Genomic DNA, 27,565 nt, shown 5'->3' on the forward strand with positions numbered 1-27,565 from the left:
AGGGCTTGCAAGACAGTGCTGTCTCATCAGGCCTATGGTTGAGGCAGGAAGGGTCCATCAGAAGCTCTGGCCTCTCAAACTAAAAACTCTGAAGAGTTGTTTTTTATTCCCTGCTTTTCACTACTGAAAGAAGTCTCAAAGTGGCTAAAAATCACCTCACCTTCCTCTCCCCAGAACAGACACCCTGAAAGGTAAGTGAGGCTAAGAGAACCCTGGCGTTACTGCTCGGTGAGAACAGCATTATCAGGACTGTGACAAGCTCAAGAACACCCATGTGGAGGAGCAGGGAATCAAACCCAGCTTGCCAGATTAGAAGCCACCACTCTTAACCACTACACTGGCTCTTAAACACTACACCCACTTTATGAGAACATAATTGAAATAATATATATGACTCTCTTCCACCCCTGAAATAGGGATGAATTATGCAGCTAATGTGATGTATTTTAAATGATTTTAAGGTAAAGGCTATTTTTATTTTAATAATTTAAACATCATGTAATTTATGTATTTTAACCCTGTAAGCTGCCCTGAGCCAGCTTGGTGTAGTGGTTAGGAGCATGGACTTCTAATCTGGCGAGCTGGGTTTGATTCCCCGCTCCCCCACATGCAACCAGCTGGGTGACCTTGGGCTCGCCTCAGCCTTGATAAAGCTGTTCTGACCGAGCAGTGATAACAGGGCTCTCTCAGCCTCACCTCCCTCACAGGGTGTCTGTTGTGGGGAGAGGAACGGGAAGGCAATTATAAGCCACTTTGAGACTCCTTCGGGTAGAGAAAAGCAGCGTATAAGAACCTACTTTTCTTCTTCAGGGAAAGGCAGCCTAGAAACAGAAATAATAATAATGATAATGATGTTGTTAATGATGATGATGATGGCGCTCACTAACACCTTTCATGGGGCCCACCAGCTCTCTTCAGGGCTTTAAAAACCCCCCAAAAAACGTTGTTTTGGTAGCAGCTACCACCACCACACAAGGATCTTTGCTGTGTCCCTGTCAGAATCCCTAAGGCACCCATGGATTCAAGAAGGTTGAGAACCTCTGGTCTGGTCCATAGATGAAACCTTGTTTCACTCTTTCTACTCAGGAAATCTGGAAAATTATGGTTAAACGTAGGAAGGCCAATGTTACGTGTCAGCCTACTACAATACTAAGAACATTTAAAGGAAAGCCAGCAGTATCTTGTGCTGAGGTTCCCAGTTTCAGCCACAGAACTACAGACTGTGTAAAGGAAACCGGATACCCTTCCTGGAAACTGTCACAGGCAGATATGAGATGAGATAGTTCAGCAACATACAGGTTATAGCTGCTGAATGACTAGTAGTCGATCTAGTCCAGTCACTTATTCAGGCCTCTGCTGCCTCCTCACCATCTTCAGCATCATGACGAAGAACCAGTGCTGCTGGTACAGACATTCGGCTCTCCTTCACTATTATTTTTGTTGTTGTTGTTGTTGTTGTTGTTTTTTGGTTTATTTCCCGCCACTCCCTACAGGCTCGTGGCAGGTAACAATAGTCTTAAAATCCCCCATTAAACCCCCCGTTAAAAGACTATAAAAATACCCAACAGGGCAGAAAATACCAGTCTCCCCTACCCGAACAAGGGCATTGGGGGATGGAGGGTGATGATGACTCCTTCAAACCCCCCAGGGGGGCAATGTTCTTCCTCGCCAATCCCAGCCTCAACCACCGACCTGGCGGAAGAGCTCCGTTTTACAGGCCCTGTGGAACGCTGACAGCTCCCGCAGGGCCCGCAGCTCACCCGGGAGCTCATTCTACCAGGTGGGGGCCAGGACAGAGAAAGCCCAGGTACCAGTCAACTGCCATAAAACCCATTGCTAGGGAATCTATAACCGTTAATTAGACGAACCTGCAGGCTGACAACGAAGGTCTGGAGAGGCTGTGCTGCTTGTGGTCCAACCTTCAAAAGTCATGTCCAAAATAAGGTCCTTTTTTGTTCTGCCAATGCAGCTTTGAAGATCCTTTTCCAACAGCTGTTTATGTGGCATTAGCCTGTCTATTTGCACTCAGTTACTTAATTAGTAGGTGTGGGGATGGAATTGGGCATTGCAATATGTTTGTAGCTTTTTTTCTGATTAATTTTGTGTTGTATGCTATGGATATTGGCCTTTATTAGGTACATTTTGTTTCTCATTTTGCTGTAAGCCCTTGTTTAGTTATTGGTGATTATTATTTTGTTTTTAATGACTTCTTTTATCATAAGCCATACCCAGTAGACGCTTTTAATACAGGATATACATCTCTCTCTCTCTTTTGAAGTGTAAGGCTGCTAGATAGTGATTCTCAAATTTGTCAAAATGGGTCTGACTTCAAACATTTGGAGAATTGGTTTAATCTATTTATATATAGTGGCTGTGATTGTAGCATATATACTGTGGTTTTTAGGACCCTCTTCTAAACGTACTGTACTTTTAAAACTGATCCTGGAAGAGTCCTGCATGGCTGCCTTTTAGGGACAAGCACCACTTCTGGAAATCTGATCACAGAACTCCAGCCTCACCTATAATTACAATCGTTGTTTCCTTAAAAGGTAAAGGTAAAGGTATTCCCTGTGCAAGCACCAAGTCATGTCTGACCCTTGGGGTGACGCCCTCTAGCGTTTTCATGGCAGACTCAATACGGGGTGGTTTGCCAGTGCCTTCCCCAGTCATGACCGTTTACCCCCCAGCAAGCTGGGTACTCATTTTACCGACCTCGGAAGGATGGAAGAAGGAGTCAACCTTGAGCCGACTGCTGGGATCGAACTCCCAGCCTCATGGTCAGAGCTTCAGACAGCATGTCGGCTGCCTTACCACCCTGCTCCACAAGAGGCTCTCTGTTTCCTTATAGATAGCCAAAATAGAAAATAAAAGAAAATAAAGGGCTAAATGCTAAGTAATCTCTCAAGCATATAAGCCCAATTTTTTTCTTTATTAAAGTCACTTTGAAAAACCTTAAGAGCAACTCCATCACTCAGGAGCAATTGCCAAGGTGATAACTATTACTGTTAAAAAGAATCTCCATGCTGAGAATAGCAAGCAATGACTGAAGAAGATTAAGAAAAACGGGTTTATTGACTATCTGGGACCCCATTCTGATAGCTAAAGTTTTTCAAAGTGACCTTAATATTTAAAAAAATGGAATTATGTGCTTGAGAGATCACTCAACATTTAGCCAATTCTTTCCCTTTATGTTCTATTTTGGTCACCTGTAATTATAACATACACCAAAGGAAACCAACCAGGTTTTTTTAAAAAACAATTTTGTGCAAGCAGTATAAACAAAGGCAAAGCAGAAAGAAAACCAGACTGTTCCAGATCATAAGAAGCAAATGGAAAAACTCTTATCTTTAACATTATTGTCTCAAAATATAAGAAATATCTAACATTCAACAGAACATTTCAGAACTACAAAATTCTTTCTGTGAAATCTTTGATAGCTCATCAGTTTTTTCCAGCAGAGTAATACGCCAAATATGATTAGACCAGTTGCTTCTAAAAGAGGTACTGTCTTTTTCCAGTTTACAGCTATTACTCTCTTTGTAGACATAAGCAAGTTCAGAACCCACTCCATGTCTGAAGATCTAACAAACTTTATAAAATAACTTAGTAGAACAACCCCACACACACAATCCATCTCATAGGTAAATTATATTGTGCCAAAATTGAGTTGGGGGGGCATGTCCAGGAAAATATGTAGCAAATCAACATTCAGCTGATTATATCTCCAGCAATTACCTTGATTGTTTTTGTATCTGCTAATATATGCTAATATATGAGGAATTAACTACCATTGAAATGAATGTTTAAGACATTTCCCTGCAAACGCACAGAAATTATTTTACTAGCGACATTATTATGTATCCATGGCAACCAAGAGAAAAGGGTTGCAGTCTCTGGGAGGAGTCTGGAGAATTTGGGGAGGGAAGGAATCTCCACAGGTTGCAATGCCATGGAGTTCACCCTTCTGAGCTGCCATTCCCTCCCTGAGGCAAACTGGTACCTGTAGCTTGAGGATCAGCTGTAATTCTGAGAGATATCCAGGTCTCACCTGGAAGCTGGCAACCCTAATATGAAGACCTCCCGACTTCAAAGAAGGAGCACTGTACACTGAAAAGAAAGTGTCTGCGAATGGTGGTTAAAGGTTCTTTGAAGCTAATTGCCATCTAGCTGAAAGCAACCTATGTAAAATAGTCATTATCCATTATCCTTCTTGTGAAATGAAGGGGTAAGCCACAACAAAGGGCTAGGCTTCTCCCTAAATAGCAATGTAGATTTTAGTTCTTGGTAGAAAGATCTTTTCTTTTTTGAAGACGTTTTAAGCAATGCCCTTTCACTGTCACTAGCTTAAGCAGATTACAGCAAGCAAAAGGTTTCAAGACCTGGAATCCTTAGCACCAGCTCCGTCACACATGGCATAGTTAGGATCAGACCTGTTGTCAAACTGACCGGCCTGAGTTTTGTGTCTTTGGATTGCAGCTCATCTCTGGACTCGGTGGAAAGATCTGTTTTCTTTTCTGCCCCCACCTCCTTCGCTGGCTCCTCCGTCGCTCCACTTTCTCCTCATCTTCTTTCTTTCCTCCTGTTGTTGTTTGTGTTCCACCAAGTAACGCAAGCTGAGGGTTCAGTACAGGTGAAGAGTGGCTGTGTGATTTAATTGACAAGAACATCTTCCCTTAAACTCAGGCTAAAAATATCACATGTTGCAAGGGCTGTGTGTAAAAGCGAAAGCCTTTCGAGAGACTTTCACTTCCTCAGAACCCCAGGCTGGGCTGCATATTTCTTCTCCAACAAGGGCCGGTCTCTTTTACCTCTTTCCGGCCTAATTTCATGAGTGAGCAAGCTGCTTTTATGGACGGAAGGCAGTGTTGCTGTTTGTGACCACTGGAAACCCACATTACTTTGTCGGGAAAGTGTACAACCTTTGAATATAAGAACATAAGAGAAGCCCTGCCAGATCAGGCCAATGCCCCCATCCTATCCAACTCTCTGTGTCACACAGCAGCCAAAACCTAGGTGCCGTCAGTGGGGCCAGAAGCCCTCCCACAGTTGTCCCCCAAGCACCAAGAATACAGATTATCACTGCCCCAGACATAGAATTCCATCCATATCTTTTGGCTAATAGCCACAGGTGGACCTCTGCTCCATATATTTATCTAAACCCCTCTTGAAGCTGTCTATGATTGCAGTCACCATCACCAATTCCACCACTTCCAGTATTTAGGTGGTGCATTTCCTGGAAAGAAGAGGACAAATGTGTTGCCTATGCCTAATTGTGTTTAGGCAAAAGTAAAGAAAATGCCGGCTTCAGCAGACTTTGAGGTAGGCCAATATACTTCTGGAGAGAATGATGAGACGTTGAGAGAACAATCGTCTGGCCTTGGGTTAGCTAGTGAGTGTCTAAGATTGGATGCTCCAATGGACATGAATGCAGCCCAGCCCCCTACTACATTCAATGGGATTTAGTCCTACATCAGTTTATATAGGAATATGTCATTAGGTAGCATCTGGAGATCTCCAGCTATTATAATAGATCTCCAGATGACCAAGATCAGTACCCCTAGAGAAAATGGCTACTTTGAGGAGTGGACTCTATGGCGTTATACCCTGCTGAGGTCCCTCCCCTCTCTAAACTTCACCCTCCTCAGGCTCCACCCCTATGATCTTTAGTTATTTCCCAACCCAGAGGTAGCAATTCTGTTTGTCACAAAGGTGCATCTTGCAGCTTTGGCCATTTCTGCACAGGTTATCTGCCTCTAGGGTTGCCATCTTCGGGTCTGGAATTTCTTGGAGGTTTGGGGGTTGGAGTCTGAGAAGCCATTTTTCCCATAGGAACTTATCTTTGCTGTCTAGAGATTAGTTGGAATCCCTGGAAATCTGAGCCCTCCCCCCTTCTTCCCCAAAGAATACTTGATGCACCCATGCACCTCACAGGGTTTCCCTAGCTTTTATCTGATATTTCTCAAACCAGCTTTGTTCTGACGTTTTTGGAAAATCACAGTAAAACTTAGATGGCTGCTGGTGGGTAATTTCAGATTTTTGTGCCCATATGGCAAGCATTTCCCCAGACCCATCACCTCCTGCACTTTGCCCTCTGCCCTTGTATCTTTGCTCCTGTAGAGCAGGGAGTGCCAGCTGGTGAACTAGGCCAGAGGGCCCCTGCAAGCTCTCCAGGGGGGCAGGAGGCCTCCTCTGCTCACCCAGCAGCAAGGGGGCAGGGAGTACATGGTAGCCATGAGTGTGCCTGGATGGGTCTCCACACCCTCCCTGGCAGCCAGGAGTCTGGTGAGTATGACATGGCCATGGTGCGGTGCAGTAGAGCAGTGGTCCGCAAGCTTTCGCCTGCTGCAGACCACCACTCTGGAGTGGGGGGAGAGGGCGGCCCGGGGGCCCGTGCACGCGCGGCAGCCCCAGCACAAACGTGCATGCACAACTGCTGCGCATGTGCGTTTGCTCCCAGCTCCCAAACGCGCATGCACATTTGCGCGGACGCCATGCCAGCGGCCGCGGCTCCCCCTCCTGGCCCCTCCGGGCCACCAGCAAATCGGCCGCTAAAGCGGCCGATTACCTTGCGGCTCGGCAAGCTTCTCTTCCCTCCCCTCCCGAAACAAGAAGCTTGCCGGGCTGCGAGCTAATCGGCCGCTTTGGCAGCCGCTTTGCTCGCGGCCTGGCGAACTTCTCGCTTCGGGGGGAGAGGGAAGAAGGAGCCACGGCCTGGCGTCAAATCCTTTGCGGCCCACGGGTTGGGGACCACTGCAGTAGAGCATGGCTGGATGATCGTTCCCAGCTCCCTGTCTTACCACCTGCTAACTCTTTCTCCTCACACAAAGTGCTGGGAAGCAGGGGGCATACAAAAGTCTCTGATTGGCCTTCAGTGGGGGACTGCCCCAGTGAGGGCCAATCAGAAGCTCGGCACATCATTGGAAGGACAGTTATCTTTCTATGTGGGATCATTCTAGTGATGATTTTTTTAAACAGTGGGAAAGCCCTGGTGGCTCCAGACAGAGGGGTGTGGCCACCTTAGGGGAATAAGGGTTGTGAATGTGAGAAGAAACCTGCCATGTGAAAGCCCTATTACCCCTGAGCTTTGTCTGCAGCTGCACCAACAGTGAGGAAGCCACAGAATCCTCTCCCCACCTTCTAGTCCAGGGGTAGTCAAACTGTGGCCCTCCAGATGTCCATGGAATACAATTCCCAGGAGCCCCTGGGAATTGTAGTCCATGGACATCTGGAGGGCTGCAGTTTGACTACCCCTGTTCTAGTCAATCCTTTGACTGGAGCAGGTACACAACCCAAATGTGCTTAGTGCTACCAGTTTTCTAAAGCCACAGAGTCAGGCACTGAAGTGACCTATTTTTAAAAGATCTAGATGTCCATCAGTGTCATTTGAATGCCCTGTCGATTTATTTCATATAAATAAACATGAGAACTAAGCTTTGTGAAAATTCTGGCTGAAATGATAGATATAAATGATGGCTGTGAAAAAATTGGGGAGATCCTTTTATCGGCACAGTACTGCATCTGAATAACAGTTCATTCGGTGCAGTTAATTCCAGCTTGCCTCCCATTTTTGGGGGGATTTCACTTACTGTCTGAACATATCTGTGAAGTTTCAAAACCAACATGTAAACAATATACTTTTCTTTTCATAATTCATTTAAATATCGTACAGCATTACTATAGTACTGTATTTCAATTCCATTCTAAGAGCTTTCCTACCTCATCACTTCTACCTCTGTGGGATATTTGTCAAGAAGTAAGATAATAACTACAGCCTCCCCCAAGCCAAACATGGGGGAGATAAAACCAATTTAACATTACAACATGTAATATGAATGTAATTTTGAAGCACTTTTGGCTTTTTCACCCTCACAGCACTATCTAGGGGGCCGTGACTTTCCAAGGAGTTCAAAGGAAGTAGCTTTTCCTAGCTAGCCCGTATAGATAAAGAGGTTTAATATCTGCATACTATCTTAGGGGCATTTCCCCAAAGCTGTAAGTTAGCAGGAAGTTTGGCATCCGTAGATAAACATCTGTTCCACACAGTGCCTGGAGTTTTAAAGATCAGCATATAGTTTTCAAAAGAAGAAAACTCGAAAGACTATTTTTGTTCAGCAATAATATCTCAAAGTACTCCCCATATTCATTAAATAAAATATAACGGATCAGGTGTCTGGGTAGCTGACCAAGAACAAAGTGTCCTATAGCAGGTTTTTTAAAAATATGGGTCTTCACTGATTGTGGATTAAAATCCGGGGGGGGGGGGGGAATCACTTTTTCTGGTTGACCAGAGAAAGGACTCATTCAACTGCCTTAGCATGTGGCAAACACAAGGGAAAAGCCCAGTCGTGCTGACAAACTGGCTAGCACTGGTGCTTCTCAGAAAGACTAAAGTGTGAATCAGCAAGTCCCTGGTTCAAAAATCCTCTCCGGATACAAACTACAGGCCAAAGCAGTTTCTGACGGCATCTGTGCTGAGGTTGGAGCCATGTCACCAAGGAGCTGTCACCCTCTAGGTTTTTGTTGCTTTTAAAACAAGCACATTGTGTGTCATGGGAAAATTCAGAACACGGCTGTTTTGTGGGTGTGTGTGCTTATGTATTTATGGGCTATTGCAAACCATGATCTTCAGTCTCAGATTAGTGCTAGTGAAATAATCAGGTTTCTAGTACAGTATGATGTCTGTTTAAGTCTGTGGCCAGCAACCTTTTATGATAAATAAAACAGCTACAATTTAAGAAGCCAAACCACCTCGGCATTCAGAGCATGTGATTGAGAAAGAGTCAGTATAAGAAAGCCTTACTGAAAACAAGCAACTCGACATTGCTGATAATTGCATGGCGAGGATAGTCCAGGATAGTCCCATCTCAGACACTAAGCAGGGTCAGGATTTGAATGGGAGACCCCTGAGGAATACTCGTGTCCAGCATTGTCAAGCCACCTCTGCACATCTCTTGCCTTGAAAACTCTACAGGGCTGCCATACGTTGGTTGCAATTTTATAGGGGCGGGAACGGCTTCTGCAGCCCAAACTCTGCTTGCTGTGAGTCCTTTATGAGGAAGTGGCACACGTAAGATCTCACAATATACACGGGACCACTCTGCACAATCTAGTACACCAACATAAATCTTTGCATGGTTCTCGTTTGGATTACTGGCAACGGTTCGACTCTATCATTTCCCGCTCTGTGAATGTCGCTCTAAAAGACCCATACAATCTTTAGTTTGCCGTTGCCTTCATCTACTGCCTCACTATATTCTAGTGGCTGTGTCTATTTCATTCTCTCTTTTTTGAACAGCTACATTTTGGTTCTGTACTAAGCCATGCTGGGAAGCTGCAGTCTCCTGGTTTAGGTGGAAGGTTAGTTGAAACACATTAGGAATGTAGAGGTCTCCTGGTTCTATGGTCTTAGCTGGGACCTTCCTAGAATACAAATGTCATTTTACTCTTAAACCATTCTGTGTCTTTCACGGTGCAGTTGGTTTTCGAATCAATCATTAGAAACAAGGTCTGGATGGAAGCGCCATGATTCAGCAACAGTATTGAAGTTAAGAAGCTCTGGGCCCGATAACACACTTTTGAGGACACATGTGGATGTTACTCTAAGTTCTCTGGCAAGATATCCATATAGAACAGTGGTTCTCAACCTTCCTAATGCCGCAACCCTTTAATACAGTTCTTCATGTTGTGGTGACCCCCGACCATAAAATTAGTCAAGTGTTCTTTCACAGAAAATAAACAGAAACTGACCAATGTCGTGAGGATCCATTGTTCATGATTGTATATAATTGGGTTTTCCCCAGGATTTATCAGTTCAGTTCTGCCTCTTGTCCCACCATGCTGATCTTGCTCTTTTCCACTGCTCCAGACAGATGAACACTCCATCTCGATCTACCCCACAAGGCTGTTGTGTGGATGGTGCCCCCCCCAGTCAAGCTGCTTGCCCTGCCATGACCCCTGTGAAAGGGTTGTTCGATCCTCAAAGGGGTCACGACCCCCAGGTTGAGAACCACTGATATAGAATAACGATGACTAATAATATTTTTGTTCGCCTGGTCATAAATCCCACAGGTTCTGTTTAATGGACTGGTGAAGTGGCTTCTAAATTACTTAAAGAGAATTAAAAATGTATTCCATAGATTGATTAAGGGATCATGTATTAAGAACCTTGCAAACAACCCTGTATACCAACACCATAATCTTCATGTAGGAACAACCTGTGTTGGATGACAGCTGGGGAATAGTAGCAAGTCCAAAAACACCTGAGGACTTCATGGGAGAGATAATTTCAATACCCATGTCTTAATTTGTAAGCCACCTTGGTGTCCCTCGTGAGGGCAGGAGAGTGGGATATCAATTATCAAAATAAATAAATAATATTTGGATGCGGGCCTTTCCACTTCAAGGCCCAGGATGATACTCACTATGTTACACTGCCTCACAATTTATTTCTTTACAATATTTCCATACCATGTTTCTTCAGTACTTGACGTTCAGAATAAAAGGAGTAAATCAAAGCTGACAAGAAAGAGTTCTGACAAATGCCAGGGGGAGCTGTGACAGTCAGGAGAGCATTTTTTTAAAACCAATTCTCCTCTACCAGTGCAGAAATCTACAGGGATTCTGGGGATCTACCAGTCTTGAAGGGCAAGGGACATGGTAGCTTGCAGAGTTTTGGAGAGAAGTTGGAAGGTTCCATCAAGCCTTATGTATATATATGAAAGTGCCATCAAGTCACAACCAATTTTTGGTGACCCCAGCAGGGGCTTTCAAGGCAAATCAGAAGCACAGGAGGATCGCCATTGCCTTCCCCTGCAGAGTTATCCTTGGTGGTCCCCCATCCAAGTACTGATCCTTCTTAGCTTCTAAGCTAAACCATGCTGTGTGCCTTCCCACCGAAGCCTTAGTAGTTGTAAATCTTAATAACTTGAACCATTGCCTATTCTAAGAAACTTGGGCTGTTGTTGTTAGTTGCAAATTTGTGTCCAGCCCATTGTGACCCCATGGACAATGATCCTACAGGACAGCACCAAAAGGCAAAACTCTATGGACAGTACCAAAAGGCAAGAAGCTTGTATATATCGTTCATCTCCTAACCCATATGCATATTATCTTGCCCACGTCACCTTTATACATTGCCTTATATACTAAAAGGAAGATTTCATAGCCCTTCACAGATGGTTCCTAGAAGAAGAAGAAGAGTTGGTTCTTATATGCCGCTTTTCCCTACCCGAAGGAGGCTCAAAGCGGCTTACAGTCACCTTCCCATTCCTCTCCCCACAACAGACACCCTGTGGGGTGGGTGAGGCTGAGAGAGCCCTGATATCACTGCTCGGTCAGAATAGTTTTATCAGTGCCGTGGCGAGCCCAAGGTCACCCAGCTGGTTGCATGTGGGGGAGTCAGAATCGAACCTCGCATGCCAGATTAGAAGTCCGCACTCCTAACCACTACGCCAAACTGGCTCCTAGGTGAGAAATCTGTGACAAATTTAACTAAGAAATGCATGAGCACAAACTTCCACCAGTGTATCCAATTTCACCAGCATTACATGGTTCTCTGTGTGTGTTGTTAAGCCTAGTCAGTGATGTGTGAATCACTGAATATAGAACAAGGCTGTGATCAGATGGTGGGTGGGTGGTTATGCTTGCTCTCAAAACGTCAAGAGCCAATTTGCAACAGGATCTTATGAGCCACCATGCGGATATCGCAGCTCAAAAGATTGCACAAGAGCTGGCATTGTGACCTGAAATCAGTAGCAACCATTGAGCTGCTGTGTCAGTGCTTGCCTGGAAGAAATCTGGAGTTGGCACAAATGGCATCGCACCAGCAACAGCCCTTCAGATGAACTCAGACATGTTGGTCTGTTGTATAATCTCGAGCTATCTGAACATCAGGATGGAAATCTGCTGCTTCAGTGAAGGGACTGTTGAAAAACACATTTACCCAGAGCAAGAATCGATGAAGAAAACTCAGTCTGAGTTACTCAACGATATTACATATCTTTGTGTCTCGCCCTGCATAATTAGTCATGCTGTCATATATGTAGGCAGACCATTGGCCGAACCAACTCAGAACTGTCTGCTGATTGGTTATGTCTCCCAAGGTTCCATTCGTGTCTCCATCAAAAATCAATATGGGAGGAAGAGGTTTTGAGAAACAGCCTTATGCTTCTTAGTGGTCTAACTTCCACCAGCACTGGAAATGCAGAATTTTGACTTCTATAGATAACACTTAAAAAAAAAAGAAAAGTCAAATCAGTGACAGTCATTGTGCCACAGGTGAGTTAAATGATATACCTGATGGCTTGCCTCGTGATTGATTCACTTGTCTCAAGCAGAGGTTTATCAAATCAATACTGTTCAGCAGCTCTGGACCTTCGCTCTCTGGCAGCCCTACCCTCTAATGGAATTAACAAAATGTGTTCCTTTGTCTTAAGGCAACCACCGGATTGCAATTTGCTGTAATAATATAGCAGCCAGCAAATCAGTGTTCTATCACTTTATTGGATCTTGTTTACTCTCAAGTAGCTCGGTACAATGCTAGTAACTCTTGTGGAAGCAGAACAGTTCTACTGTCACTAAAAAAAAAGTTACACGATGCTATTGCCATGCCTTATACAAAAAACTGCATGCAAACAACACAGTGCTTTATACAAAAGTGGACAATCCTTTTATTCATGAGAGTTATGCAGTTAGTTGCTGTTGTTGTTTTTTTTTTTCCTCTAAACTACGACGACTTTCAATCCACAACAGAACCTGAGAAGCTTAAATATCAAGTAACACTGGCTCTTTAGGCAAATCAAATGGCACCGTTAGCCACAAATAAATCTGAGTTACTCAACGATATTACAGAATGATAGAAAAATAAAACATTTTCACATATGCACTCGAAACACACTATAAAGTCCGAATTTGCAAAACATTGAGCACATAAATCACACTTTTCCTTCATATTACTTTGAAATGATGATGCCAATAAATAAAATTACATCCCAGATATTATTTTTTTTAACATAGAAGCTAAATTGCCATTGGTGATTAAAACATTCCAGGCAGCTTTCCTGGACCCAGTAACTTGTGTGTACCGATGCTAACGTAACCACTTACGTGTGACACCCTGTCTCCGGATTATAGTCAGATATTAAAACGGAACACAAAACAGATAAGGGAGCAGTGCAACCACAAGCTGCTTCGCCGCAGTTTAGGGCTTGTTAGTGCCTTCCGTACTCCTTTGTCGGGAGTTAAATTGTGCTCTTCACTGACGCATAGTGAAACCCTCACCAAATGCTTCTGCACATGAGGCAGCACACTGGAGAGAAATGAGCAGCTCTGTATTCTGGCTTTATTGCTGCCTAACTGAATGTCCCTGGGCAATTTGACTTCACCTCTTTGCTTTTCTATCCCTACAGGAGACAAGATGATACCGCTGGCTCTCCAGGACACGGATGTGTAAACTGTTCTATGAGCATTAGGAATCATATTGCTCCAACTCCCCCCACCTCTGTCTCTGAGAAGAGGGCATGCATGCAAGGTCTCAAACACTTTGCTCACTGCTGTGGAATAAAATGCCTGGATACCGAGATACTGGAAGGCAGAATTTAGCCCGTAGGTAGGGTACAGCTGTCCTACAAAAACTCCACTCAAGGCACTCACTGGACACGGAATAGATGAGAACAGCACAAATCTGTCCTCAATTGCTTTAGTATGTGTTGTGCAATTGTTATTGTTTCCCCTTCCCCTATATATGAAGTGCTTTACAGTTATACTATCCTTTTAGTCTCACAACAAGACTGCAAATTAGGATAGGCTGAGAGACAGCAATTTGTACTGAGCCACCCACTGATGGACCGGGATTTGAATGTAGGTCTCAACTATTAAAGATCTAATGGCAGTATTATAGACCTCCTTTCTTTACCCATTAGTTCAACGGACAGAAGAAATGAGTAGACTGGACTGTCTGCTTCTATGTGGTAGATTGCTCTGCTTCAATTTGTGTCAAACTTTTAAATTACTTCCCGCTCCCCACACACACACACGCACATGCACAATCTCCATATAGATTTCACCTAGGAGAAAGGTGCTTTTTAAAAATAAAGGCTTGTTAGAAATGAGAATTCCTCCCCTCCCAGCAAGCTGAAGTTGTACAGCTCATTCCACCACTTCAGGACTATACCATATCATTCTTTTGCTTGTGTCAACTGAAGATACTGTGCATATTATTTAGATATATTACTTCTTATCTTACGAATGAGCCAATTTTTCTTTAGGGCAAGGACTCATGTAATGGGGAAAGATGTCCTGCTGCATAAACTCTCCCCATCCCATAATCAATTCTCCTCTCCTACCTTAACCACCAGCACCAGTATTAACCACAGTTAAGATTAAACAGGTTCCCTCATTCTTCAAAGGCTTCGGGCCTCCTATCCATAGCTAAAGACACTGGCCCTGCAGCTGCACGCACACCATCTTTTACCCAAGTTTGTAAAAATCTATTAAGACTACAGGTCTTGGTTTTACTAGTTGGAAATGCCAGGCTAGGGTAGTCTAATTCTCCCAAAGGGTACAGTGGCGCAGTTTTATAAAAGATGCAGAAATGGTACAAGTTTATCCAACAAGATCATGTCAAGGAATGTATGTATTGTTGTGAAGGAACCACACAACTTTGCAGGATTGAACCTGGAAGATTCCCAGTAAACTATTATTTGCCTCTTTAATGTACCACACAAACAAAAAAGAATCCCTTCCCTCACACTTCTCAAAATTTATGCTACTGGAAGGCCTTACAGACATTATGCGATTCACATTAATATGAAACTTTGTATAAAATTAAACGTTAGTTAAAATCGGAAAACTTGAATATCAAACTTCTGGGCTTTGTCACCAAACTGACTGTTTTCCACTTCAACAAATTCAGAAATTATTTAAGAAATCGCAAAAAAAAAAATCTTAATAAGCCTGATTGGATCAGTCATTCTTTTTGATATTTAAGTGTTTCCATTTCAAAATTCTTCAGTTTGTATTCATAATTTGGTTAGAGAGAACCACAGCATGCTAACATTCTAAACTTAAAACAAGACTCTTGCAACACCTGAAATCTAACAACATTCTGTTCTGGCATAACCTTTTGTGGGCTAAATCTACTTCTCCAAATGCTATGAGTGGATTCTCACTTGGCAGTCCTTTTATGTGGAGGAATGAAAACAAACAGCAGAAGGAAGGGGCCATGAAATGCCAGAAATGGAGAGTGAAGTACAGTTATGTCCAAGTTAAATCTAATCAAGAAAAAAGCTGTTATACTAAGCTTTTTCAAACCTGTGTGCAGGTCTTAAAGATGGTTGCATGAATAAAGATTCAATGGATATTACTTATGGAAAACCCAAAAGCAGAACTGGACTTCCTAGTTTTATGAAGCACTCTTGCATTCATGGACTATGTTCAAACAATTACATAAATCTGTTAAATTTAGCTGATGTTGGTTCTTATAACATCAGCCAGTTTCACTTCATTAAATTCACATTCATTTCCTCCACCCATTGGAAACCATACAATTTCGGGAAATCTGCAAACATTTGAAGTTTACTGTATACTTTCATTCTGGCTTTGCACTCCAGTTAATTACATTTAAAAAACCAGGATACACAGCTATTGAACTTTCTCTCAAATAGCCCCTACTTTATGCACATTAGATTAATGAAAATGTATTTCCAGACACAATGGAAGTATAACCAATTGTTAAGATGACTCTATGGGATTTGTTTCTGCGTCCATCACTGCAAGTCCACTTTGCTCTTAAGCATATTAATCTCCTGGAGTCTAATGGCTGGCTCAGGAATGCTGGGAATTGTAGTTTCGTGATGGTGGATTAGATTTTACTCTTTCACTAGAGCTCATGCTCAAGAAATGAAAGAAAAAGACCACTATGGCTATCTGCCCCAAGTCCAGTTTTCTGTAACCCCACTCAAATTTCCACTGGCACAATATTTTGTGGCAGCAATTTCTGGGCAGTATAATATATATAGGAAAGAAAGCATTAGTTGTTGCACAAGATTTTGCACTATATCATTGGTGGCCAAACTGTGGCTCTACAAATGACCTTGCCAGCATGGATTCATGGTAATTGTAGCCCATGGACATCTGGAGAGCCACCCCAGCACTAACTGGATTCAAGGCAGGATCTAGAATTATCTTTAGGGATCCCCAATTCCTCTTCACAGCACTTTAGTTGACGATTAAGTCAACTTAAGACTGCTGGCTATGTACGCCAATAAATATCAGGAAAATTAAAATGCTGTCTTAATCTCCAAGGGATGTTTTGGAGTGTTAGAGGCCGTATCCCTTATTAACAGTCTGCAACAGTTTTGCTATTATTTCAAAAGAAGGATTAAGGTTTAAATTTTGCAGAAAATTACTACTAATGGAAGAGTGATTTTCAGCAATTGTTCTCAGGACACACCTTTGATTCTCCCCTCAGGTGTCCTTGGGTGGAAGGAGCCCTATCTCACTGCCAAGAATAGCAATTTGGGGATCATTTGGAACTGCAGCGGGAGACAAGAAATTCTCTGTCAGCAAAGATTTCCCACAGGATCCAAGCCTCACCATACAATTCTAAGCACAGTTACTTCCTTCAGTGGATTAGAGGGGCATAAGTCTGTTTAGGATTGCACTTGCAAACTTTAAGCAATACCAAACAGATCTAGATAGCATTTATGATCAAACATTTGTGTATGAGCAAGCAAACACTCACCTATGTCCTCCTTATATCTCAGCTCTTAAGGATATGATTTTAAAACTTAAACATAATTTGATTAATGCTTTATTTATATTAGATATTTGTGTTGATTGTTTTTAAACCTGATCTGCCCTGAGTCAACCAAGGAAGGGCAAAAATAAAATTGCTGTTATGATATGGGATACAAAGCCATAAAGTTCATCTTCCAAAGTGGGCATTTTCTCCAGGTGAACTGATTTCTGATGTAATAACGAGAGATCTCAGACCTAAGGATAATTCAAAACATAAATGTCACTCAGTCTCAAGCTGTTCACACCTGCCGCTGAATGGCAACTTCCCTCTCCCATGGAACTCAACCATGTGCCCCATGCTGTTATGCTAATGGATTGCAGGATGCTGACAATACTTTCCTATGCAGAATTACTCCAGTCTAAGTCCACCAATAGCCATGGAATAGGCAGGAAAGACTCTGCAGAGGATTGCAGAATGTGTGATTTTGGAAGCTTTCTGGAGATTTGGTTCTTTTTGCTCTCTTTTAGTTTTGCTTTTCAGCATCATGGAAGCCCATTTGAGGCTCGTAAGACTGAAATCCAAGCACAAAAGTCCCCTTAACAGCGTGATCCACTCATGAATTTTCAGCATAAGGTTACAGGCATGTCAGATTTGCTATTGAAGCATAAAAGTGGCCTTAATTTTAGCACAGGTTCTTTTCAGCTTCTTCTTAGGATGGTAATTTTAAGACTGGAGACAGGAAAACATTCCAGACTGTAAATGTGGTTGAATGCTGTAAAACATTGTCCAAAGCAGCATTCAAATCTTATTTCCTAGAAGTGCCAGGAAGAGACAGAATATGCATCTGTCAGGGAAGGTTTAAATCTAGGGAACCCTGTTGTTAATGTATGTGACCCGGACAGGCTTTGATATGTCATGAAAAATGACTTCACTCAATTGCCATCTGACCAAAAGAGACTGGCTGTCAGGACAGCTTTTAAAACTGGGCACATCAAACAGATGGCATTGGCATAGGGTAACATGATCTCTTGTTTGAAGAAACACGGGGGTATCTTGCTCAGTTAAGAACCACTTGAGGTTTGAAACTAGGCCTCTCACTGTTTGTCCCTGCTGAGCTGCACATATCCCTGGCACTTTGAGGAAAACTATCTAGCTCAGGCGTAGTCAACCTGTGGTCCTCCAGATGTCCACGGACTACAATTCCCATGAGCCCCTGCCAGCGTTTGCTGGAATTGTAGTCCGTGGACATCTGGAGGCCCACAGGTTGACTACCCCTGATCTAACTGACGAGAAGTAAGGATAAGAACTGTAACGCATTTTCTGCACCTAGAGTTGAAATCATTAATAAATAAACCACCACCACCACCCCAAATCTCAAACACATGGTTGCCTCCACAAAAACTGATGCTGGCACCTTGACACGGGAAATGGATTTGCAGCTGTGAAAATTAATTGGGAGAACAGGGTCTTTTTGTTCAGACCCTCTTTGCACCATCTCAGTGGGGAACCTAAGGACCCAGTCCACCATGTTCTAGTCAACCATGTTATTGAGGGGTGGGGGGGGGGGGAGGGAGATTACCAGATATTGCTTTTCTTTTTCTCATAATCAAAACTTGCTCCCCAAACTTATTGCGGTTTCAGAAACCATTTCTAACATGGCACAGGGAGACCTGCTCAGGTGAAAGAGAGCATGTTCCTGGAAAAGCCATGAGCAGTCCTATAAAAGATACATTCCATTCTCTGCTTCCCATATCACACTGCATCAGCTGAGTGAGCTAGGCCAATGGTCCCCAACCTTTTTATCACTGGGGACCGGTCAATGCTTGACAATTTTACTGAGGCCCAGGGGGGGTAGTCTTTTGCTGAGAGACATCGCCGCCTGAGCCCCTGCTCCACTTGCTTTCCCAACTACGCCCCTGACTTCCCGCCGCCCACTGGTGGACATTTCCAGCAGCAGCTGCGCAGTGCCATGCCGAGGGGGAGCCCAGCCATGGTGGCCGCTGAAGAGCACCAAAGGTGAGCCAGGGGCAGAGTAGCAGGGCAGCCCCCGACGCAGCAGCCAGGGAGGAGGACGAGGAGGAGCCGCGGCCCGGTACCAGTCCCCGGACTGGGGGTTGGGGACCACTGAGCTAGGCCATCCGGTCCAACACAGCCACAGATATCCTAAGCTGCTGAACTTAAAAGACAGTGCCCCATTCGTTAGGCCTTTGTGCACAGCACTCTTATGCACCTGTGGCTCTGGACAGGAGAGTCTCTCATTATTTGTCTGCTGCCCAAACAGTGCTGGCAATTTTGTAGGTCGTTATCTGAGGACAGGTGAAACTTCAATTCACTCCCATCCTCCCTAAGAAGTGACTGAGCACTATCAAACTGAATAGTGTTATTATGCTTGCTTTCACGCAAATCTCAGACGTGGAGCTCTAGCGTTGGGATGGAGAGGGGGAACCCTAAATAACCCTGGTGATGCATGCAGGATATAATCCAGAACATGTTTCCATATGAGGATCACTCTTGCAGAATTACAACACAGGTGGATAAACAAAAGGCTGCTTACACCATTGAACACTGAGGATGTACAAACACATGGATTTGGTTACATTTGTTGATGTATATGGGAAAGAAGCACACCATTATGATTTCAGAAATGTCTACATCTCTCCTTGCTGTCAATTAATTGCGTGAAGCAAGGAGGGGAGAGAGGGAGAAGGTAAGAAGAATGATGTGAAAGCTAGCTGCATGTAAAATAAATTGTTTTAAAGGTAGGGGAAGGGGAAATCCACTATACCATTCTGCCCTAATTCAATTGCCATGCTCAGCAGTGCATGTCTCAGTTAAATTTGGTTCAAGAGAGCTGTCTAGTGTTACATGGTTCTCATTTACATGGAAGACTTCTTCACATTCCTCTGGCACTGCCACTGAACTCCTTGCCACAAGGGGTTAATTAAAAGTAAAACTGTCAGTCCTTCACTTTGGCTGTAAATTTCCTTGGCATTTTCAAACACCCTTGAAATTGCTTGTTAATAGCTTCATATGCAGGTCAACGTTGAACCGTTAACTTCCTACTGCTGTAATTTAGAGCTTCTTTTTAAAAGGAGGAGTCGCTAGAGAACAAGAGTTTTTAAATGAAGCATGCCTGAACTCAGCAACAGCCACTGCAGGCTGAAGAAGCAATGTGAATACCTATGGCAGCCCTTGCAGAATCGACATTGTCTTCTTCTCTGATAAATAAATAAATAGTTTGCACGGGTTCAGTAGATGTGCACTTATGAGTTTTAAGCTGATTTGTAATTTTGTCAAAAGCAATTTGGAGCAATTCTCTTTCCAGTTATATTCAGCCTTTGGAAATTAATAAGCAAGATGTAAATAGTTTGTTTTTTTATCCCCCTTGTAAAAACACGGGCTTTCGCGAGGATTTGTCAAAGCCACTTACAGGCTTACAAATCTTTCTCCTCTTATAGACAAAGAATTTATAATAATTCAAAGTATTGTTTTCGAGAGCAGATATTCCCTGGTAGATTTAGGTATATTTGCAGTGGAATTCACTCCATGCCATAGAGTCAGTCAGGTTTAAACCCACTGCTTTCAGTGTGCTTAGAATGGAATAACTCTACCCTTGGGATTGCTCTGGAAAGTAAAATTTAAATTAGCTGTTCTTTAGTTCCTAAGTTGTGGTTTAATCCTTACTCCATATATTTGGAGTTTACACTATTGTAGGCAGTATTCAGATAATAATTTCCTCTATTCCCCCCCTCCCCGCTTATAATTAGGTAAGAGTAAGATGTGACCACCTCAAAATTCCTAGACAACCACATGAGAAAGGTACAAATAAGGATTTTTCAAGGGCATAGTCCAAAGCAGGTATGGTCAAACCATGCAGCTGACTGACCAGGGGAGTGGGGAGACGGGGCAAAATCTATCGTTTTGTTGCACATCAAATGGATTGTATGTGTATATACACTCTGTCCAACTGAATATGGCCATCCAGGAATGTTATGGTGGGGCAGGCATAACCCACAGGTGGGTCAGAAAGCAAAAATCCCCTTAGAAAGAAAACATGGGAGAATATTGTCTGAGTTTCCTTTAACTGTTCAATGTTTAGATGGGGCATTTTCCTTCAAACTAAAAATTACGAGTGATTTATTGTCCCTAGTCTGAAAATAATCTAGACTGTAACGATGGTAATGGCTTGCCTGGAAACTAGCAACTGTCACAATTGTTTTTTAAAGGAATTAAGATTATTCATGCATTAAAACGAGAGGATCAAATGCACATTTTATGTCAACAAAAATACAAACACTGCCAATGAGATGCATCTCCCATTCCAAAATTAAACAATGAGCCCTACAGAGGTAACTGCGCAGTTGACTAAGGCTGCTGAAATCCTATACCTTTTTTTTTGAAGTAAGCATCACTGAAAAAAAGGGGCTTATGTCAGAGTAGATGTACTTAGGAATGCTCCCTAAATTAATTAACTTAAAACAAATATTATAAGAGTAGCATGGTCCAGCAAGGTTTGGAAAATAAACATGTAGTGCCAAGAGAGGTGTTTTTTTTTTGTTAAGCTATTTCTTTTTTGTAACATCTTCAGTGATTTTTTGTAACATCTTCAGCTATCCAAAGGCCGAGCACGGTGGCCATGGAAAAAGTACATGAAAGGCCCAAACGAAATGGCTGCGGTCTGAGAAGCTGGTTGCTGCCCCTGCCAAGACATGTAGTATGCTGAAAACAATTCTCGTACAGGGTCAGACCACCACCATATCATCAAAGGCCGGGAACCATCCTGCCCCAGGCTTTTTCTCAGGAACACCACATGGCCAGATGGCTTAACGCATAAACTCAAGAGATAGAGGGAAAATGTTATCTGCTCAAACAGGGCAAGCCACTGGAATCTCAAAGAAACCCTGTCGACAGAATTTAATAATTCATAGCCTTCATCTGAGGGGGAAACCTTGCCTGCTAAGTGTGGTTGTGTGATTCTTTTTGGGGATGTGTTCCCCCCGCCCCCCCCCCCTGCAGTTTTAAATGGGAGACCAGCACAGGATAACTGGGGCTTCGTGACTTTCCTTTTATGCTAATAGTGTTTTTCAACTGAAAATGCCCTTTCCTTGGCAGCTTTTACCCCTGCTGGGCTTTCTACAAATGTCAGGGTAGAAAAGCCCTTCTTTTGCCCATTCTGGCCTTCCACATAAAACTGCAGCTTCATGTCCCATAAAAGAATCACAGACAGACAATTAATATGGCTTGCCCTTAATATTCTTTCCAGTGATTGAGAGAGACCGAGAAACACAAATCCACAGCTAGCAATGTTGTCGGAAGGAAGCACTGGAATACAGTGGAGAAGGGTGGAAGCCAACTGAAGTCAATATGAAACAAATTCAAGTTGCCAAACAGAGGTTAAATCGCTTATTAGATCAAATTTTTATAAAGGACCGAACAATTCAGAGCAGCCTTACTTCCTGCTGAGCAGATGGGTGGGATATTGCTCACCTTTTTCTCCTGGTTCATCTGCAACTAAAAAGGCTAGAGGATTTGTTTTATTTTGTCCTCCCACCCGCCCAATGAAAGGTCAAAACTCAGAGAAAGGGCCTGCAATATCCTTCTCCTTCCTGGGACCACAGCCATACAGAAAGGAAAGCAGCAGAAAAGTTTGATCTTCCAAAGACACTCCTGATCCTCTAAGTCTCATGGGAATTGTAGCCCATGGACATCTGGAGGGCCGCAGTTTGACTACCCCTGCTCTAAATCAAGATGTTTTTTAATGCTAGGGGAGATTAGCCAACATCTCTGCTGATGGGTGCTGGGGTAGGTGGGTTGCCTCGTGTTACTGTTTGTGCTGCCAGTCTTGCCAATTTTTAAATACTGTTTTCAGGTTTCATTATTATTTTTAAAAAATTTACACTTACTTTTGCTCAAGCTCATCCTAGGGTCACAGAGCATGTCTTTTAAAAAACAACCAACCAACAAAAACAAGCGTTGCCTGCCTGTTAATGCGTTCCTTGAAAACGCATGAAATTAAGAGTTTGACAAGGGATTAAAAATGAAGGTGAGTGTGTACAGTTGGGGAGGGAGAGCACCGCTGCTTGCAAATCTGTCCCCCCTCCCCTTTTTTAAAATTCACAAGCTGGTGTCTCCGTTCTGTTTATACTCAGCTAAAATATTGAGAGTCATATCCTCGCTTTTGGACTGCAGGTTGTGCTCGCTGCGTCTCGAGGCCTTCCTGGTTGCCCTGGAGAGCCTTCTCCGGAAGGTGTCTCCTGCCAAGAAATACAGAATAGGATCCACACAGCTGTTGAGGCTAGCGAGCCCCCGAGTTACTTGGTAAGTGGCGTAAACCCTGTTGTTGAAGGCACACATTTCGGGAGTTTGAAAATCTAGCCTGGCTCGTAGATTCAAGTTCTTCATCACATGAAAAGGAAGGTAAGATACAGCAAAAACGGCCAACACTATAATAACCAGATAGATCGATTTCCTCCTCAGCGGAGAATTGTCCAAGTCTTTGTAAATCAGCGCCTTTACTATTAATCCATAGCAGCCCAGAATCAGGATGAATGGGATGCAGAACAAGAAGACAGTGGTACACATGCTATAAATGAAGTAACTTCGCAGGTAGTCGTCTTGCGTCGTGTCGTAGCAAGTCATCGTCTTGTTTTTCCTTTGTCCAGTCCCAGAGTAGAACAAGATAGGAGAAATACCAGCCACCACCACAACCCAGACCAGGGTGCTGATATAAACGGCATTCTTCTTTTTCAGTTTCCCCAGTGATTTTAAGGGATACACCACACCCGTGTACCTGTGAACGCTGATGCAGGTGAGGAAGAGGATGCTTCCGTAGAGGTTGACGTGGAAGATAAACCTCTGCAGCTTGCACATGAAGTCTCCCAAGATCCAGTCGGTTTCGTTGAAATAATAGAAGATCAGCGCGGGAAGAGTCAGGACGTACAAGAAGTCAGCCACTGCCAGGTTGAACATGTAAACGGAGATGCCGCTCCAAGGCCTCATATGGAAGATGAACATCCAAATCGCCACACTGTTGCCCAGGAACCCTGTAATGAAGACTACGATGTAGACGGCAGGAAGGTAATAGAACTGAAAGCCAGTTTTGGTCAGTGTGCAACTGCTGGTGGCATTGCCAGAGGTCCATCCACTGCTAGTCAGCAAGTGAGTCTCAGTCACATTCAGCACAGCTGACCAGAGGACTTCGGTCATGGTTTCTCCAGCCAAGTCACATAGACCTAGAGGTCTGGTATCAGCAAGTGTCTCTGATAAGGGGGGGAAATGCATATATATGTCATATATAAATCTAAGCTGCAACCATTTTAAAAAGCGAAAGAATAAACCACCTTTGTATAACATTTGCCTTTAAGGAAGAGTCACATATCAGAGTTCTTTCCCCGTGCTGCATGGCTATTCATTGGTGGGACCACTGTCGCTTGTCTGTTATGATGGCAATGCTCCCAGATACAGCAGCCCTCTACCCACATGCCAGTGATTCTGAAAACAGGCCCTCCTGCACTTGTACTTACCAAATATTGGCCTGCATCCAGTCATTCTGCTCAGCCTAGTTTGAAGCCTCCATCTAGCCTGAGGAGCTGTCGTCCTCGGCCAGTGAAAGAGCTACTCAGACTGAGGGAAGGCTCCAAACTCTGAAGAGCGGGCTGGCAGGACAGCATGCCGTGTTCAGTGGACGCATTTTTGCTCAGCTTTATCCGTGGAAATTCTCTTGCCTCACCCAGCTTCAAAGCACTCTGGTGTCATGAGTTTCCTGATTTACCAAGGCAACAACCTGCATCCCCAGCTGGAATCTTACACACCAGGTAGGCAGCTGGAAACAGTCACCTATGCCTGGAGATGCTGCCACTCGTAAGGAGGGAAGGAGGGAGGGAGCCCCGTATTGCTCTGCAAAGGGCTTGGCTACTGCCCTACCATCAGCCAAGGCCCAAAATAAAGAAGTGACAGGAAGGATCAAAATGTGGGCGACCGGGAGAGAAGCACTGGAAGGCAAAGGAAAGTGGGAAAGATGGAATATCTTTGTCGAAGCCGGTACCTGGGATTACAATCCTTACCTCATGGGGGGGGGGGACCAAAACTTCCATACGGGGTCTGGATGGCATTCTAAAAGTGAAAATCCGAGGCTGACAGAAAGTGGCCATATTTAGCGAGTGGCTAAAGGACAACTTGAGTGGGAGGAAAGAGAAGTGCTGAGGGGGGAGGGGGGTCGTGGTGAAGGGAATGCAAGGGGAGAAAATGAATGAGGCGAGGAATGCAGCGGGCTGTTGACACACGCAACAAAGCCACACATGCTTCGTGGTTGTTTCCTTGTACACGTCCTTGGTAGAGTCTGATCAGCTCACACAGAGCCCCACAGCCTCCCTCCCACGGCACCCGACCTCACCAGTCTTACTGCTCCACCCAAAATATCTGTATTTAAAAAAAGGACCCACAAAAAGATTTGCAGATCCAGTCCTATTACTAAGGGCAGTCAACCTGCATCAGGTTAGTAGAACTTGCATGCAGGCCCCCTCCCCTCCTCTCCTCTCCCCAGCCCCCAACACACATCCCCACATGCTACATGCAGGTCTCGATTAAAGTTCATCCGCGGGAACAGCTCAACCGTGGAACAAGCGCAGCAATCATCCAGCCCGGCTTGCCCTGGGCATGTGCAGAATGCCTCTGCCTTCTCATTGAATAATTAGCCTCTCTCCCGCTTTTAATTTCTTCTGTCAGTTTCTTTCAAGCGGCCGCAATCCTTTTGCACGCTTACCTGGGCGTGCAATTTCACTTAAGCCAATGAGGCTCTACTTCCGTGTAAATCTATATGCTCAGCATCGAGGCTTTTTAGAAGACCCTCCTTCCTCGACTTGCGAGCAACAGCAATGCTTGTTTGGTGTTGGGGTTCTCAAGCCATCGCCACCATTATGCCTTATGATGACTATTATTATTATTGTTGTTGTTGTTGTCGTCGTCACGTGCTCCGGCATGTCTCCTTGCCCCCCCCGGGGGGGGGGAGGCAGGGTTGACTTTCCTCAGCCAGGAAGGCCCCCCAGCTCAGCCGCCGTCCAGGCGAGCAAGCCAGTCTCTCTCTCTCTCGGGGAGCCCCCAAAGAGGACACGGCGGCCGCCCTTTCCCTTTGCTCGGCAAGCCCCACTGCCGCCCCTCTGGCCGCCTGGCGAGCGAGCAACTTTCCCGGGCGAGGCTTACCTTGTGGGGCGGCTCAGCCCGCCCGCGGATGGCTGGCACGGCAGCGCGCGGTGGCCGGCGGCTCCTCCATGCCGCCGCGCTGTTCGCCCGGCGGCTCCCGAGGCGGTGGGAGATGGGGGCGCGGCGGCGGACGGGCGAGCGGGCGGGCGGTGCGGGGCATGTGCCCCGTCAAAGCCCCTCCGAGTCCGGAGCCCCGCTCGGCGACGGCCGCATTCCCATACTGGGGGCGGGCGGGCAAAGTGGTGCGCGCCGGCGGGCGAGCGAGTGCAATTGAGCCGAGGGAGGGAGCGATGGAGGCGGGGGCAGCAGCAGCCTCCCTTAGGAAGCGGCGCAGACGGGAGCGGCTCCCCGGCTCCCGCCTCCTTCGCCCTGCCCAGCGCCGCCTTCTTCCCTCGGCTCCGCCGCACGCCGCGCGTTGGGAGCGGCGGCGGCGACGGTGGCGGAAGGCGCTGCTGCTTTCTCACGCGCTCGGGCGTCTTCCTCCGGAGCCCTGCAGACCCCGGAAGGGTCGCGAGCGGCCTCGCCCCGAGGCTCCAGCCGCCTTTCCGACGCCGAGGCCGCCTCAAAGTTGAGGGACGAAGGCGGCGGGGCCCCGGAGCACGTGCGCAAGGTTGGCCGGCCCCGCCGCGTCCCGCTGGCCGCTCTCCGCGCCCAGTCGCCTGAGAAAGGCAGGCGGGAGGTGGTGCGTGCCACGCGGGCTGGAAAAGGGCCTCGGGGCCGGCTGGGGCTTGGCTGGGGCTTGCCGGGGGGGGGGCTGGCGTCCCCCGTGTCCCTAGCAAACGGCCGCCTTTCCTTTCGTTTTCCATTCCTGTATCCGCGCCGTTGGGAGAGACCGCCCTCGTTGTGCCCCACAGGCGTCAAACCGCCTTCTTCTTCCTCAGGTGGCCGGAGAGCAGGAGAAAAGCTCCAAGTGTCACCTGTCAAAACAGCCCATCTTGGGCACACGCTGAAACTAGGGACAGTGACTGCCCATAGAGAATACACGGTTGGCCACAGGAAATAATGGGGAGCACCATAGCCCATAGGACACAAGGCAAAGCAAGATTGCCGTGGGATATAATGGGGAGCAGGCTTGCCCTTAGGAAGCAAGGCAGAGCACAGCTTGCCCATAGGCAATAATGGGGAGCACGTTTGCCTGCAGGAAACAAGGCAAAGCACGCTTGCCCATCGGGAATAATGGGGATCACATTTGCTCATAGGAAACAAGGCAAAGTATGCTTGCCCATAGGGAGTAATACAAACTACACTTGCCCATAGGGAAAACTGGAAGGCAAACTTGCCCTTAGGATGTTCTGTGGACCATATCTGACTGAAAGACTGTGAGACATCGGTTGGAGAAACTAACAAAAATAACCCTCTGAAAATCTCTCTCTACTATTGTGTGATCCTGCAGTATTCCTTTCCCAACAGAGTTTTCTTAAGAAGCCAGTGAGTCTTTTGGAGTTGTATCATGGTATATTTGCTATGTACTATTATGAATTCAGTTATATCCCCTTATTGAAATGTACTGATGATTTGGTATAGTCCCTTAAGTTCTTATTTATTTATTTAAATTTATAGACTGCCTTGTATTGTTTATGGGCAATCATGTATTGTCTATGGGCGGTTGCTGTCCTTAGTTTTAGTACG

At 45.1% G+C, this 27,565-nt stretch overlaps 1 protein-coding gene and 1 long non-coding RNA gene across 4 annotated transcripts in view; one reads left to right on the forward strand and one right to left on the reverse strand.

The window, feature by feature from the left end:
• Positions 1-715: 715 nt before the first annotated feature.
• Positions 716-26,602, reverse strand: P2RY1 (purinergic receptor P2Y1). 2 transcript variants are annotated; one of them, XR_013233448.1, is made up of 3 exons: positions 25,937-26,602; positions 22,642-23,997; positions 716-4,641 (listed from the first exon to the last, which is right to left on the reverse strand). XR_013233448.1 is itself a non-coding variant. In XM_077348656.1 (2 exons), the coding sequence occupies exon 2, from the start codon at positions 23,942-23,944 to the stop codon at positions 22,853-22,855; it is 1,092 nt and encodes a 363-aa protein (XP_077204771.1). In that variant the 5' UTR covers positions 23,945-23,997; positions 25,937-26,602; the 3' UTR covers positions 12,482-22,852. The 2 variants fall into 2 exon arrangements, 1 of the variants encoding a protein (XP_077204771.1); XM_077348656.1 differs by lacking the exon at positions 716-4,641 and having other exon boundaries at positions 12,482-23,997.
• LOC143843080 (uncharacterized) overlaps positions 24,189-27,565 on the forward strand; it is a 236,984-nt gene continuing 233,607 nt past the window's right edge. For both annotated transcript variants that reach the window (XR_013233450.1, XR_013233449.1), the window contains exon 1: positions 24,189-24,552. This is a non-coding gene — a long non-coding RNA (uncharacterized LOC143843080). The remainder of the gene's footprint in view (positions 24,553-27,565) is intronic.

This window comes from Paroedura picta, chromosome 8, assembly GCF_049243985.1.
Source record: "Paroedura picta isolate Pp20150507F chromosome 8, Ppicta_v3.0, whole genome shotgun sequence".
Classification (NCBI taxonomy): domain Eukaryota; kingdom Metazoa; phylum Chordata; class Lepidosauria; order Squamata; family Gekkonidae; genus Paroedura; species Paroedura picta.